Here is a 16,317-nt window from a genome sequence, read left to right on the forward strand (position 1 = left end):
CAAGCGCTTAGCACAGAGCTTAGTAGACGATAGTCAACCTCACTATGATCAACGCCATCTTAATCTGAACAAGCAGCACGGCAAAGTGGTAAGGTTTGGAGTTTGGCTACCCAGGTCTGCCGTGTCCAGCTGGGGTGACCTTGGGCAGGGGACTTGACCGCTCTGTGTCTCAGTTTCTTTGTTTGTAAAATGAGGACAAAATGCTTTCTAGTTGGAAAATTATGCTTAGAAGAGTGCTCACAAAAACCAAACTCATTGCCATCAAGTCAATTCCAACTCATGGTGATCTCATGTGTTGCAGAGAAGAACTGCCTCATAGGATTTACTTGGCTGTAATCTTTATGGAGGTAGATTGCCAGGCCTTTCTTCTGCAGTACTGCTGAGTGGGTTCGAACTGCCAATCTTTATGTTAGGAGCCTATCACAAATAGCTCATGCCAAATGGGGACCTTTAGAAGAGTATTTAGTAAATGCTTGATAAAGGTTAGTTATCGTTGGTATTAAATCACTCTGGGCCTCAGTTTCCTATTATATAAAATGGGGATAGTAATAGACTCTACCTTGTGTATAAAAAAGGTGAGATTAAATTAGCACAGAGCCTGGCATGCAGTTTTCCAATGCATTATTACAGATCTATTACCCCTTTCTTAAAATCTTCGGGATGGGTTATAGCTGAGAATTCAGAATTTCAAAAAATAATATGGTGCATCTACCCAATAGGGTCTGATGCAACCCGTGTAATCCAAACCTCTTGTGTACACAACCTTGTATAATTTGGCAACTGAGCACAGGAATATTCACACAACACAGGATAAAGATTATCAATAGCTTCCCATTAGTTTAGGTTGGATTTCAGAGCCGGATCTTGGGAATATATTTCTGGTTTCCATAGCACTAGGGTCACTATGAGTCAGAATTGACTCGCCGGCAAGGGGGTTGGTTTTGGTTTTTATAGCACTTGGGGTCTTGAAATTGTGGATCTAGGACTGTGTGTTAGGTGGGTGGAATATCGCCTTCTTACTCTCTCCCAAAACAGTCCTTCGGTAGTACAAACCGCCAAGCACTCAGCTACTAGCCAAACATTGATAATTCAAACCCACCCCACCCAGAGATGTCTTGAAAGAAATCTCTGGCGATCTGCTATCACGGCCTTGAAAACCCTATGGAGCTTATTGAGCATTTTCATCAAAGATTCTATAGAAGAATCCTGATCAAAAGTGAGAAAATGCCAAAGAGAATTTCCAATTCTCGTGGGATTCAGACTTTCTGGAGCCACAGAGGCTGGAAGAAACCCTGAAACTATTGCCCTAAGATAATCTTTAAATTTTAAACCAAAAATATCCCCTGAAGTCTTCTTAAAGCCAAATAATAGTATAGCTTAACTTGTAAAGAATGTCTGCCTTGAGCATTGCGCGTTTTTAAGGTCTACCTGTATGGGATCAAACTGACATCCGCCAACTTGAAAGATTAGACAGGAACCTTAGGGGGCAGTGAGGTCATGTTAACGGTGGGAGGAACAACTCGGAAAAGGAGGGTGAGAATGTTTGCACAACTTGAAGAATGCAACCAATGTCACTGAATTGCACATATAGAAATTGTTGAGTTGATGTATGTTCCGCTGTGCATATTCTCAACAACAAAAATAAATTATATTAAATCAAAAACACGAAAAAACCCTGTAGAGTAGTTTTACTCTGCACCCTCCGCGTGGCCATGAGTCGGTATCACTCTGTTGCAACTAATAGCAACAAATCTCTCCCAGTTTCAGAAAAATGGGTACAGTATCAACCCTGGAGGTTTCCTGGAGGTTTCTATACCCAGGCAGGGGTACTGACACCAGGCTCCCCACCCCGGACAACGCCTCCTCCCCCCTGCGGGGGACACCGGTCACTCACATAGATGAGGCCTGAATAGTATCGCTCGCGGAGGTTGTGCAGAACCGAGGCCTCGTTGAGGCAGGTCAGTTCCGCCATGTCTTCGGCCTTGCTGAACTTCGGCGGGTTCATGCGCTGGATCTGGTCCCTCGGAAGCCGCAGCCGCCGCCCGCTCTCCGCCAGCTCCACCTCCGCCTCCTCCTCTCCCTCATCCCTCAGCGCTGCTGCCTCGAACCCATGGAGCTCCGAAGGCACCCACACCATGCGCCGGGCCGTCCACTCTACCTGCGGCGAGGTACCCGAGCCCCCTGGCCAACTGCCAGGCCCGCTACCCCCGCCCGGCCCTTGGGGCGTGAACAGGAACGGCTGGGCAGCCTCGGGCACTGGGCCCGGCCTGGGGGGCGCCTTCCGGCCTGGCACAGACATCGTCACTGCTGCCATGGTCTGCAGGGGGTAAGAGAGAGAGAGAGAGAGAGAGAGAAAGGGTGGAGGTCAGGTGGGGTGCCCTCCACATTCCCAATCCCCCAGGCAGTCCCTACTGCCTGCCTTCCCCAGACCTCGTTCTATACTTCTGCAAAATGGGTCTAAACGTGCTTAAGTGCTGGACTATTAGCCAAAAGGTTGACAGTTCAAATCTATCCAGAGGTGCCTCAGAAGAAAGGCCTGGCTATCTGTTTCCAAACGGTTACAGCCTTGAAAACCCTATGGAGCAGTTCTGCCCTGCACGCACGGGGTCACCATGAGCAGGAATCAACTTCACAGCAACTACAAACAGTAATCCCTTTACTCGTTCCATTTATTCACCTCTTTATCCATTCATTCATTATTTACATTAATAAGCACCTACTGTGAGTCAGGTGGGTCCCCAGGTAGCGCAAATCTAAAGGTTGGTGGTTCAATCCCACCCAGTGGTACCATGGAAGAAAGGCCTGGCAATCTGTTTCCGTAAAGATTGTTGTCATTGTTATGGGCCATCGTGTCAATTTCTGACTCAGGGTGACCTCATGTGACTGAGTAGAACTGCCCCATAGGGTTTCTTGACTGCAATCTCTATAGAAGCAGATCACCAGGTCTTTCTTCCACTGGGTAGGTTCAGACCACCACCTTTCGGTTAGCAGCTGAGCACCACCAGGGCTCCTTCTGTAAAGACTACAGCCCAGAGAGCCCTAGGGAATAGCTCTGTCCTTCAACACATCTGTGGGGGCAATTCTGCTCTGTAAGACATGGGGCTGCCATGCATCGGAATTGACTCAATGGCAATGGGTTGTTTTTTTTTTTTTTTTTTTGTGGGCCAGCCACTGTTCTAGGCACTGGGGACAGAGTGATGAACAAATCAGAAGAAGATCCCAGCCCACATGAGGAGCTTAAGTTCTAGCTGTGCACAGTCCACCTGCAGGCCACTCCCATAGGTGCCTGCTGACACCTTGAAGTGTTGCGAGTGCAAACGAGGAAATGAATTTTTAACTTATTTCGTTTTAGTTAAATTTAAATGTAAATAGCCGCATAAGGCTGGTGGGCACTTGAAATGTGGCAAGTCTGAACTAAGACGGGTTGTTAGCGTAACATACACGCCAGATTTCAAACACTGAGTATGACGAAAAGAATGTATGCTCTCTTATTAAGAAGGTTTTCTATGGGTTGCAGGTTGAAACGATATTTTGGATATGTGGTGTTAAAGAAAAATATATAATTAGCATGAATGCCACCTGTTCCTTTTTACTTTTTTTTTAATGTGACTACTAGAAAATTTTAAATTACACCTTTGGCTAGCATTTATATTTCTATTGGACAGCACTGCTCTAATCCCAGGAGACAGATAAAAAGATAAAGGAGTAAATTATATAGTATGTTAAATTGTGAGAAATGCCAAGGAGAAAAATAAGAGAATGGGAGATCTTAGGGTTGAGGGGAGTGTTGAAATTTTAATTAGAGTGGACAGAGAAAGCCTTTCTGATATGGTATTTGAATGAAAACCTGAAGGAGGTGAGGAAAGGAGCCATGGAGATGTCTGGAGGAAAAGCATTCCAGGCAGAGGGAACAGCGTGTGCAAAGGCCCTAAGGCAGGGTGTTTAAGGAGCAGTGAGGAGTTCCAGGCAGAGGGAACAGCCTATGCAAAGGCCCTGAGGTGGGAGGGTGCCTGGTGTTTAAGGAATAGTGAGGAGTTCCAGGTGCTGGGAACAGCCAGTGTGAAAGCCCTGAAGCAGGATTCCCCCTGAACATCTGTGACACAGCAACAAGGCCAGTGTGGCTGGAAAAGAGTGAGCAAGGGGGAAAAGGTGGGAGGTAAGCTTAGAGAGGAGACAAAGGGGGCCAGATCATGTAGGGCCTTGCGGGCCACAGCAAGAACTTTGCTTTTACTCCGTGTGAGATGGAACCCAGGGGAGGGTGTTCATCTGACCTATGTCACTCAAGTTTGTGGACTACCTCAGGTGTGCCCCATGATTGCAGAGCAGTCTCCAAGCTCACTGCCTCAGTTTCTGTCTCTGTAAAATGGGTACACTGGCCTCATTCATTCACTCCCTGAGGCCTCTCAAGTACCAGGCCTGGCTCAGAGCATACCTGGGGACCCAGACCAGGGCCCTGCCTGCCTCTGGGAACTCCTGGTCTGGGAGTGGGCCAGCCCAAGCCAATGTGCTATGAGCCTATAATGGAGGCAACCCAGGGCACTGGGTGAATGTACTAGACCTTTCCCTGCCCTTAAGGGAGCCAGAGACAAAGGTACCAATAGCAATTCCAGGGTAATCCAAGTGTTGTCCCCACCCCTCACAGCTCCTGCTCCTAAAAAAGTCTGCCCCTCTTCTCTTCCGCTGCCTCAGATGCCCCCATTGATGCCCACCACACCTGGCCATTTCTCTCTCCCCAACTTCAGGGCCTCTAGCTCTGCCCACAAGGCCTAGAGGCAACCTACCACCCCCCACCTCCAATACCCTCTCCCTGAGAAGTCCCTCCAAACACACAGCTCCCCTTGAGACACCCCGTGACCTGGACCCAGCAGGCCCTGATCCTTCCCTCAGAGGGGAAACAGTTCTGGCTCGCAAGGTCTCCCTTCCTGCTAGACCCTCTCCTCACATTCCCCAGCACTGGCTCCCAGCGCCTCTTGCCCCTGAGCCTCTGGGGGCTTCAAAGCTGGGCCCCCACTGCCTGTAAACTACAGGGTTCCAACACCAGCTGTTGGGGTTCCTCCACTTTCCAGGCCCCAAATTTCCAAGGCTTGTCCCAGGCCTCTTGTGTGGCCTGGATCCACCCAGAGCCAAGCTCCATCCCTGGGACTTTACCCCCCACCCTCACCCCACCCCATCCACTTCCTCTCCAGCCCTGTGGCTTTTGACCAGGAAGAGTTTTGGAGTTTTTGCAATCACCCAACCCTAAACTTCCCTTCCCTGGAGCCAGGAGTCCAGGGCCCTGGCCCCCTCCTCCCTCAGACCCAGGAGTCCTGGTTCCCGGCCCCTCCTTGCTCAGACCCAGGAGTCCAGGCCCCCAGCCCCTGCTCCCCCAGATCTGGAATCCAGAATCTCAGCCCCCTCCTCCCTCAGACCCAGGAGTCTGAACCCCCAGCCTCCTCCTCCCTCAGATACAGGAGTGTGAACCCGAAGCCTCCTCCTCCCTTAAACGCTGAGTTCGGGCCTCCTTACCTCAGGAAGCTGGCCCCAGAGATGAGGATGCCTGGGCTGGGAGGAAGGCCAACAGCCCTGATGGGGGCGGACCTGCAGGCCCCAGCTCCAAACTTACCTCTGCCAGAGCTCATTACCATCACCTGGGCAGGTGAAAGCACCTGCCCTGGGAGGGGCAGAGACTGCTGGGCTTGAAAAGGAAAAGATGCCAGGGATCCGCCCCTGGGGCAGGGGATGGGGCCCTTGGCACACGGTTCTCTGACCTTAACTTAGTGCTAGTATTCAGAAGTCCTGCCCCCCAGCCCCTCCTTCAAACTCAGGAGTACAGGTCCTCAGACCCAGGAGTCCAGACACCCAGCCCCTCTCTCTCTCAGACCCGGGAGTCCGGCTCCCGGCCCTCTCCTCCCTCAGACCTGGAAGTCCGGGCCCCCAGCCCCCTCCTCTCTCAGACACGGGAGTCCGGGCCCCCAGCCCCATCCTCAAGAATCCAGGCGCCAGCCCCCTCCTCACTCGGACATGGAGCTCGGGCCCCAGCCCCCTCCTTTCCCAGGACCCAGGAGTCCAGGCCCGCGGCCCCTCCTCCCCCAGACTCAGAAGTCCGGGCCCCCAGCCCCCTCCTGCCTCAGTCCCAGGAGTCCGGGCCCCCCAGCCCCTCCTCGCTCGAATCCAGGAGTCCGGGCCCTCGGCCCCTTCTCCCCCAGACTCAGGAGTCCAGGCCCCGAGCCCCCTCCTTCCCCAGACCCGGGATCCCTGGCCCCAGTCCCCCTCCCTCCCGGATCTAGGAGTCCGAGAGCCCAACCCCCATCTCCCCCCGACCTGAGCGCCCGTGTCACCGCCCCCTCAACTCGCGGATCCTCGAAGATACCTGGGGGCCCCGGCTAGTGCCAGGATCAGGGAGATGGGAAGGGCACACGGGAATCCCCCGGGTCCGCTTCAGCGCGCTCAGGTGCAGCTACCTCCTCGGTCCAGAGCAGGGCAGGGCCCCGGCTCTGACGTCACCCAGCACCTGCCCGGCTGGGGAGGGGCGGGGCCTGGAGCCGCAGGGCCTTAGACAGGGTGAGGGGGGCGGGGTAAACCTGTTGCCAGGTGGGCGGTGGCAGGGCCAGGAGCCCCTCCCCGTGGCGGACAAAGGTCAAGGCGCCGTGGCGAGGAGGTCTGAGGATTCCAGGGTTGAACCCACTCAAGCTTTCCGCGCCTCAGCTTTCCTCCTTGTGAATTGGGGCCAATGAAATAAATCACACGACGTGAGGGAAAGAGCTCAGCCTAGCGCCTCAGAAAGCATTGCTCAAGACATCATTTCGTCTCTCTGAACCTCAGTTTCCCCAGCCCTGGAATACAACCCACAAAGAGTACAGCGAGTACCAGAGGCCTCTTGGGCTTCAGTTACCTCATCGGTGAAGCAAGGACTAAATTTGATAAGAATACCTACTACGTGCCGTGTGTTTTTCTGCTCTTAGAACACCCCTTTGGGTTTTAACTCAATGAATGAGCTCAATACCCTATGAGCTAGAGGTTCCTCAAAACGTTGAACATAGAACTACCACATGACCCAGTAAACCCAATCCTAGGTATATATAATCAAAAAGAACTGAAAGCAAGAATGCAAACAGAAAGCTGTACACTAACTTTGATGAACGGTAAGACAGTACACAATGCTGGGGAAATCAGCAAAAAAAAAAAACAAAACAACTGTACGCCAATGTTCACTGCAGCAAGATTCATAACAGCCAAAAGGTGGAAACAACCGAAATGTCCATCCATAAAGGGACAAAGAAAATGTTTATATAATATCCATATAATAGAGTGGATAAAGAAAATGAAATACTCCATATAATGGAGTATTACCAGCCATAAAGAGAAATGAAGTCCTAATGCATGCTACAACATGGTTGAACCCTGAAAAACACGCTGAGTGAAATAAGCCAGTTTAAGGACAAATGCTGTATGACCTCACTTATATGAAATAAGCAAATGTATACAAACCAAAACTTATTAGTGGTCACCAGGGTGGAAGAAGGGGGAAAAGGGGAGTTATGGCTTAGGGGTCGTTGAATTTATGTTAATAAGGTAGAATATTTGGAAATGGATAGTGAAAGAATGTAATCAATGTCATTGAATTATACATATGAAAACTATTGAATTGCCAAAGGTTTTGTTATGTATACTTTTACCGTAAGTTAAAAAAAAATTCTATGTGCAGGGATGGTCAGCATCTCCATTTCTCTGATGGGGAAACTGAGGTACTGGGAGATGAAGTAACGTGCTCAAGGTTACAGTGTCAGTAAGAGGGAGAGTTAGGATTCAAACCCAGGCCATTGTCTGCCATTCTAAAGAAGGGGATTTGGGGAGAATGTGTAGTGGATCCTCAAAGAGTCAAATCTCTACTTCTCCCAGTTAATACGATCTCAGAACCTGCTTCCTAGTCTACACCATAGGGACCATCGCCTTCCTTAGGGATTACTGTGGAGATTTAAAAGGTTAAAGGACCCAGTACATAGTTTGCCTTTTTAAGTGTTGTTCTTCACCCCTTCCCCCTGCAGTCACTGCTTCTGTCCAGCCTGTTTTTTCCTCTCTGTAAAATGGGTACAGAGTTTCTTAGGTGGTGCCACCTAAAGGTTGACGGTTCAAACCCATCCAGCCATGCTGTGGAAGAAAGGCCTGGCGATCTGCTTCCTTGAAGATTACAGCCAAGAAAACTCAATGGAGCAGTTCTACTCTGTAACGCATGGAGTCTCCATGACTCTGAATTGAGGGCAACGAGTTTTTTGGATTTTGGAAAATAGTTATCCCATGAGCCGAATCGAGTTATTAATAAAGGTGATTTTTTTTATTTAGTTAGGAAAATAAAAGCTCCAAAGCACAATGTAGGTGTTCAAATATGTCTTTCCGCTCCCCTCTGCCTCTACTGTCACGACCCCTTACTGTGGGCCTCAAGTCCACATGTGAAAATGGGGACAGTGTCATGCCCGGGAACCGGCCATTGAAGGCGATGATTCAAGGTATTAGATTGTCCAAGGTCCCAAAGTGAGCCTCAGTTTCCCCATCTGTGGAATGCGCCCCAGGGCCGCCAGCGAGGACCCAGCCCTGGCTGCGCACCTAGTAGGAATTCGAGTTGGGGGAGTGTAGACGCCCCGCCCCCTCCCCCGCAGCTGTCCCGCGGTGCTATCAAGGTAAGTGTCCGCGTCCTCACTCCCGCCCCCACCCCCCAGTCGCCCGCTCCGGCCTCCCTCGGCCCTGCTTGCAACCCCCGGGCTCCAGCCTCCCCGGGCCCAGTCCGGCTCCGCCGTCCCCGGAGCGCGGCCGCCCTCTGGCACTCACCGGTTTCCAAGGCCGTCCCGAGGCTCCGGCCTGGGGAGAAAGAGGGGCGGGTCCTCCCGGCAGCCCCGCCCCCACAAGCGCGGCAGAGACCAATCGGCGCCCGCTGCGGCAACGGACGGCCCCGCCCACGAGGGGGGACTCGCCCGCCAATCAAGAAGAGCCGCTGGTGGGCCACGCCAATCAGAAGTTGTCGAAGGGTGCCAGCCGTGGGAAAAGAGCTGCCCGAGGGGAGAGCTAAGCGGTGCGGGCGTGGGCGGGACCCGAGGCTTGACGGGCAGGGGCATGACCAATGGCGGGGCGCGGGGGGCGACTGCGGGCGGGAGGCATAGGGGGCCCTTCTGAATGCGACGCTTTGTAAGCAGGGCATGAATGGGTGCCTTTGTGAGAGCCAGCATAGGGGGGCGGCTGGAGGCCGGAATGCTTGGGTCCTTGGGGAGCCGGCGAGCAGGAGAGATGGGGGAGAGAATTCACTTTTGTCGAACGTTGACTTCGTACCAGGCACTCTCCCAGGCTGTCACCCACCGAGGAGGTGTGGGCCATGATAGCATCGGTAATCATTCTTCAGTAATAATAACGATCATTTATTTATTGTGCGCCTGCTGGATGCCAGGCGCTGTGCTAAGCGCTTTACCTGCGTGTTCTCATTTAATCCTTAGAACAATCCCCTTGAAATTGAGGCTATTAAGATCTTCATCTCCCAGGTGAGGTAAACCAAAGCTTAGAGAGAGGGCGTTGACTGCCAAAAGTCATAGAGTTGACAATGGGCAGAACAAACAGAACGCCAAACCTGACTCCAGAACTTTTGCTCTTAACCACCAGGCTACACCAAAAAGTGGGGTGTTATTATTAGTTGCATGGAGTCAGAGGGGACTCATGGCGACCTTATGTATAACAGAAGGAAACGTTGCCTAGTCCTGCACCATTTTCACAATGGAGTGGTTATGTTTGACTCCCTTGTTGCAGCCATTGTGTTAATTCACCTCATGGAGGGTTTCCCTTGCCTTCTCTGGCCATCCACTTTACAGAACATAGTATCTTTCTCCAGGGATCAGTCCTTCCTGATGTGTCCAAAGTAAGCTAGTGCAAGTCTTGGACAATATTCTGTGATCCATAGGATTTTCATTGGCTAGTTTTCAGAAGTAGGTTGCCAAGCCTTTCTTCCTTGTCTGTCTTAGTCTGAAAGCTCTACTGAAACCTGTCCACTGTGAGTGACCCTGCTGGTATTTGAAATACTGATGGCACAGCTTCCCGCATCACAGCAACACAAAAGCCACCACAGTACCACAAACTGATGGACCAGTGGTAGGAAAGTGGGGTAATGATTCTCAATTTACTGGTGGGAAAACCTCAGAAGAGGCAGGTGACTCCCAGAGTCATAAAGCAAAGGCTCTGCTAAACCTGAAGTTGATGGCTACATCTGAAGCGTGCTTGGTGCTGGTGAGCACCATTGTTCATTGATCTGTGTCCCTATCTTAAAGATGCACACTGAGGCTCCAGGCGGGGTCTGGGAGGGGGCTTTATGTGGAATCAGACCCCAACCATACTGCCATCCTGTTCAGCAGCTGTGTGAACTTGGGCCAGTTGCTGGGCTTGTAAGAGATTCCATTTATTTCTGCATCTGTAAACTGGGACGAGGGTCTCTGCCTCTATCCTTGCCCTCCTACGGTCTACTGCCAACAAGGTGCTGTGAAACTCTATTCAGATCATGCCTCTCCCCTGCTCAGAACCCTCCAGGGCTCCCATCTCACTCAAATCCTTATGAGGGCTGACAAGGCCCTGAACGACAGGGATCCAATTCCCTCTCTGACCTCATCTCCACCCCTCTCCTCTTCAGCTGCACTGACCTCCTGGTTGTTCTTCAATTCCTCAGACACCTCCCAGGCATGGTCCTGCCTCAGGGCCTTTGCACATGCTGCTCCTTCTACTAGGAAAGCACTTCCTCCAGGCTTTGCATGGCTGCATGCCTCTCAGGTGATCAGTTCTGCTCCAATATCATCTCTTTTGAGAGTCCCTTCCCAACCATCCTTTATAAAATAGTTCCGCTCCTCACTCTCTCTCCACCTGGCGTTGCTTTCTTTTTCCTCATAGCACTGATTCTTCTTTGTTGTTAACTGCTGTTGCCAAGTTTGCCTCTGACTCATGGCGACCCCATGCACAGCAATGGAAAGAAACGCTGCCCAGTCCAGTGCTATTCGCATGATCTGTTGTGAATCAGACTGCTGTGATCCATTGTTATCATTGGCTGATTTTCAAAAATAGATTGCCAGGTCTTTCCTTCTAGCCTGTCTTAGTCTGGAAGCTCTGCTAAAACCTGTTCAGCATCGTAGCAACATGCAAGCCTCCACTGATGGACGAGTGGGGGCTATGCATGAGCTGCACTGGCCAGGAATCAAACCAGGGTCTCCCTCACAGAAAGCAAGGATTCTACCATGGAGCTCCACTGCCCTGATAGTAATTGTCTAATTGTTGATCTGTTTACCATCTGTCTCCCACTAGAATGGAAGTCCCATGAGGGACTGGATCCCCAGGGCCTGACACACAATAGGTGCTCAATAAGGGTTTGTTGAATAAATAATAACAAGTCCTTATATTGTGCGGATTAAGCAAGTTAATACACGCAAAGTTCTTAGTACAGTCCTAGCATTGGGAAAAGACAAAATAAGCAAATAATGATAATTATTACTGTCGTTATTTATTGCCCTTCTGATAGCATGTGGGTGAGAAATGAGATGGAGAGAAAGAAAGTGTAGAGCAGGGAAAAGAAGCCAGAGGAAAGGAAAGGGAATGGTTGGGAGGTAAGACAAGGAGACAAAGAGACAGGAGGAGAGAAGCTGGAGGAGGCATGGGGAGCAGACACACATGAAAACATCTGACTCCCAATGCATTTGTTCCCAAAGCTGACTGAGATCAACTTGGCCACCATCCGCTAACCTGCAGATGGGGAAACTGAGGCACAGGAGGGGAGGGCCTTTCCGAGAGCCTCCACAGTATTTATGAGGCCTGACTCTGTTGGGAACTATGTGATGGTCATTACCTCAATGCATTCACCCACCAGCCCTCAGAAGTTGGCACTGTCATTACCCTATTTTACAGACCAGCAACATGCCCAGGGTCTCCTGATGGTGGAAGACTTGGGCTCAGACCACAGTGGGTCAGACCCTTGAGTCTGTGTTCTTAACCAAGATAAAGTGGAGAGCCCCTGTCACTCTGGCAAGTGACATCCTGCAGTGAGGATAACAAGAGCTTTGTATATTGAGTGTTGATTGTGTGCTAGGCATTGTGCCCTTTGTATGTACTAACTCATTGGATTCTCTCAGCAACCCTATGAGATTGGTGCTTTTATTGTCCCCACTTGATATATAAGAAAACCGAGGCTCCAAGACATGGCAATCTGCTGCCTGATGGCATGAGTGAAGAGTGTGGACTGGGACACAACAGAAATTCCAACAGGAAAGAAGGCTCTGGCACACATATTCTAACCATAATCTGCCTGGTAACTAGTGGTGTCATCAATTTTCCCCCAAAAGAAAACCCAAACCCAGAGCCTTCAATTCTGACTCACAGTGACTCTACAGGACAGAGTAGAACAGCTGCATAGGGTTTCCAAGAATGTAATCTTTACGGAAGTAGGCTGCCACATCCTTCTTCCACTGGGAGGCTGGTGGGTTCCAACCGCTGACCTTTTGGTTAGCAGCCAAGTGCTTAACCACTGTACCACCAGAACTCTTTTCATCAATCTCCAAAAAAAAAAAAACAAACCAAACCTATTGCTGTCGAGTTGATTCTGACTCATATAAGAGTAGAACTGCCCCATAAGGTTTCCAAGGAGCTCCTGGTGGATTTGAACTGCCAACCTTTTGGTTAGTAGCTGTAGCTCTTAGCCACTAAGCCACCAGGGTTCCCCTGGTGACTAGAGATGTCATTAATTCTGCTCAAACTATGGGGTAATTGATGACAACCCTGAGTGATAATAACGAGCTTCTTTTTTGCTGAGGGCATTCTATGAGTGCTTACTGTGAGTCAAGCACAGTCCTAAGCACTTCATTTGTATTGATCTTACAATCTTCCCAATAACTCTGAAGTGGTAGGTACTAGTGTCATACCTCCTTTACAGATGAGGAAACTGAGGTACAGCAGCCCAAGGTTGCATAGCTAGACAACGGCAGAGCCTGGATTTGAACACAGGCAGTCTGACTGTGGTGCTTGGACTATGGGTCACTACAAGAAACCACCAGAGAAAGGATGAGACCCAGAAAATCAAGTCTGAATGTGGAAGCTGCATCACCTCAGAGCCTTCCATCTATCCCCATCCAAGCCTGCTGGGGGAATCCTCAGGATAAAGACCAAACTCATTCCTTTGGCGTTGTCCCCCACTGGACTGTGAACTCCTGGCTGTCAGGGGCTGGTTCTCATTCCTCTGTGGGGTCTTTCTGAGTCTCCGGCAGTGGAGGAAGATTCTAGCCAACTGGAATAGCCCTGAGGCTCTGCCTTGTTATGCTGAATCTCAGAAATGGGCAGTGCCAGTGTAGGAAAAAAGTAATCCTGGTGAGCCACAACATGATACCACTTCATCCCCACTAGGATGGCTACTATTTAGAGAAAGAGAGAAAGTAACAAGTGTTGGTGAGGATGTAGAGAAATCGGAACCCTTATGTACTGCCGGTGGGAATGTGGTGCAGCTGCTGTGGAAAACGTTTTAGTGGTTCCTCAAAAAGTTAAACATAGAGCTACCATTAAAAAAAAAAAAAAACCCGTTGCCATCAAGTCAATTCCGACTCATAGCAACCCTATAGGACACAGTAGAACTTCCCCATAGGGTTTCCAAGGAGTGGCTTGGTGGATTTGAACTGCTGACCTTTTGGTTAGCAGCTGAGCTCTTAACCACTGTGCCACCAGAACCACTATGTGACCCAGCAATTCCACTCCTACGTATGTACCCAAAAGGCTTCAAAGCAGGAACGCAAACAGACACATGTACACCAGTGTTCACAGCAGCATTATTCACAGTAGCCAAAAGGTGGAAACAACCCAAGTGTCTATCGACAGACGAATGGACAAGCAAAACATGGTACATACATATAGTGGAATATGACTCAGCTATAAAGAGAAATGAAATTCCGATACATGTGATGACATAGATGAACCTTGAACACATTATGCCAAGTAAAATAAGCCAGACACAAATAGACAAATATTGTATGATTACACTTACATGAAATATTCAGAATAGGCAGATTCATAGAGACAGCAAGTAGGTCAGGGGTTAACAGGTGCGAGGGAGAGAGAGGAAGGGGGTGGTATGGCTTAATGGGCATAGAACTTCTGTTTGGGGTGATGAAAAAGTTTTGGAAATAATAGTGGTGATAGTTGCAAATGATTTTTGTTCGACTACTAACCCAAAGTTTGGTGGTTTGAACCCACCCAGAGCTACCATGGAAGACAAGACCTGGCAACCTGCTTCTGTAACGATGAGAGCCTAGAAAACCCTATGGAGCAGTTCTAACCTGTAGCACCTGGGGTCGTCATGAGTAGGAAGCCACTTCAAGGCAACTAAGGACAACAACAGAAGTAAATAAATAAGCTGGAGCTGAAAAGGGAGGGGAGACAGGAGAGCCAGGAAGGGGGACGACTTTGTGGAAGAGAGCTTAGCGGATTTTTTGAGCAAGGAAAGAAATTTGGGGAGCAGTTTGCACGCCTGGGGGGGAGAGTGACGGTAGCTCCTGTCAGAGAGAAAGAGATGAAGAAAGCGGATGCTAAACTTTGCCCTGGGTCCTGTCCCCAATCCTGCCTGGGCCTCTTCTCTGCAGGGAAGATCTGAATGGCTTCCAGTGTTTTATTTTTGGTTGCTGGGCTGTTGTTTGCTTGCATGTGACACAGAGCTGGAACTGGCTCAGAGACAAGGGCGAGCTGGCGGCCGCGTATGGGTCACGGATGAGTGATGGGCTCAGTTGTGCAGCAACAAATATTTAATGAGTGCCTACTACGTGCCAGGCATTGTTCTAGAACAGGGGTCAGCCAATTTTTTTTCAGGAAAGTGCCAGGACAGGAGTTTCTTTCCGTTCTACAGGCCAGAGGGTCTTGGTTGTGACTACCTCTCTCTGCTGTTATCTTAGAAAAGCAGCCGTAAACCCCAATACCAAGCCTGTTATAATCTAGTTGATTCTGACTTATGGCACCACCACGTGTGTCACAGTAGAACTTCGCTCTGTGAGTTTTCAATGGCTGAGATCTTTTGGAAGCGTATTACCAGGCCTTTCTTCTGAGATGCCTCTGGGTGGATTCAAACCGTCAACCTTTCAGTTAGAGGCCAAGTGCTTAACCATTTGCACCACCCGGTCATAGACAATACATAAGTGAATGGGTGCAGTGGCTGCGTCCCTATAATATTTTATTTACACAAACAAGAGGTGGAGGATGTGGTTGTAGCTTGCCAACCCCTGTTCTAGACCCTGGGTGGCACAAATGGTTTGTGCTCAGCTACTAACTTAAAGTTTGGTGGTTCGAACCCACCCAGGAGTACTGTGGAAGAAAGGCCTGGCAATCTGCTTCCGTAAAGATTACAGCCATTAAAAGCCCTATGGAGCAATTCTATTCTGTAACACATAGGGGCATCATGAGTCAGAACTGACTCTATGGCAACAGGTTTGTTTTGGGGTTTTTTTTGTTCTAGACCCTGGCAGGAACAAAGACAGTCTGGCCCTCATGGAACTCCCATATTAATCTCCCTACACGGCAGGCAGAGGTTGGATTGCACTTAAGTCAGATCCTGTTCCTCTGCTGGTCAGAACCCACCCTTGGCTCCCATCTCATTCAGAGGTAAAGCAAAGGGCTTACCACGGCCCCCAAGAAGCCCTGGTGGTGCAGCCGTTAAGCGCTTTGCTGCTAACTGAAAGGCCGGCGGTTTGAACCTATCAGCGGCTCCTTCTCAGGAAGAAGACCTGGCAATCTGCCCCGTAAAGATTACAGCCTAGAATACCCTACGGGGCAGTTCTGTTCTGTTACATGGAGTTGCTATAAGTTGAAATTGACTCGACGGCACCCAATGACAAACACTGTGACCCACACGGTCCTGTGCCACCTGGCCCTTTTTGTCCCCTCTCTGCTCTCCCCTCCCGCTCTCTCCCTGCTTCACTCTGTGCCAGCCACACTGGCCACCTCGCAGCTTCTCAAACACATGAGGTAGCCTTGCTATGTGTATACTTTGTTGTTGTTCTGTTGGTAAGCTGAGCACTTAACCATTGTGCCACCAGGCTTCCTTAAACAACCAAAAACCCACTGCCGTCGAGTCGATTCCGACTCATAGCGACCCTATAGGACAGAGTAGAACTGCCCCATAGGGTTTTCAAGGAGCGCCTGGAGGATTTGAACTGCTGACCTGTTTGTTAGCAGCTGTAGCACTTAACCACTGCACTACCAGGGTTTCCCAGGCTTCCTTATGTACACTTTAAATGGGTGAAATGCCTGGTATGTGAATTATATCTCAATAAAGTTGTTACTCTCACTTAAAAAAAAAAA

General features: G+C 49.9%; 1 protein-coding gene across 3 annotated transcripts in view; it reads right to left on the reverse strand.

The window, feature by feature from the left end:
* MYH14 (myosin heavy chain 14) overlaps positions 1 to 8,888 on the reverse strand; it is a 92,819-nt gene extending 83,931 nt beyond the window's left edge. For 2 of the 3 annotated variants that reach the window (XM_049900776.1, XM_049900774.1), the window contains exons 1-2: positions 6,350 to 6,489; positions 1,895 to 2,317 (exon numbers count right to left, since the gene is read on the reverse strand). In XM_049900776.1, the coding sequence (XP_049756733.1) occupies positions 1,895 to 2,314 (420 nt within the window). In that variant the 5' untranslated portion in view covers positions 2,315 to 2,317; positions 6,350 to 6,489. Of the gene's footprint in view, positions 1 to 1,894; positions 2,318 to 6,349; positions 6,490 to 8,802 lie in introns of those variants that run through there. The other variant, XM_049900775.1, reaches the window with a different exon arrangement.
* Positions 8,889 to 16,317: the final 7,429 nt, after the last annotated feature.

This window comes from Elephas maximus, chromosome 11 (genome assembly GCF_024166365.1).
Source record: "Elephas maximus indicus isolate mEleMax1 chromosome 11, mEleMax1 primary haplotype, whole genome shotgun sequence".
In the NCBI taxonomy this organism is placed as follows: Eukaryota; Metazoa; Chordata; class Mammalia; order Proboscidea; family Elephantidae; genus Elephas; species Elephas maximus.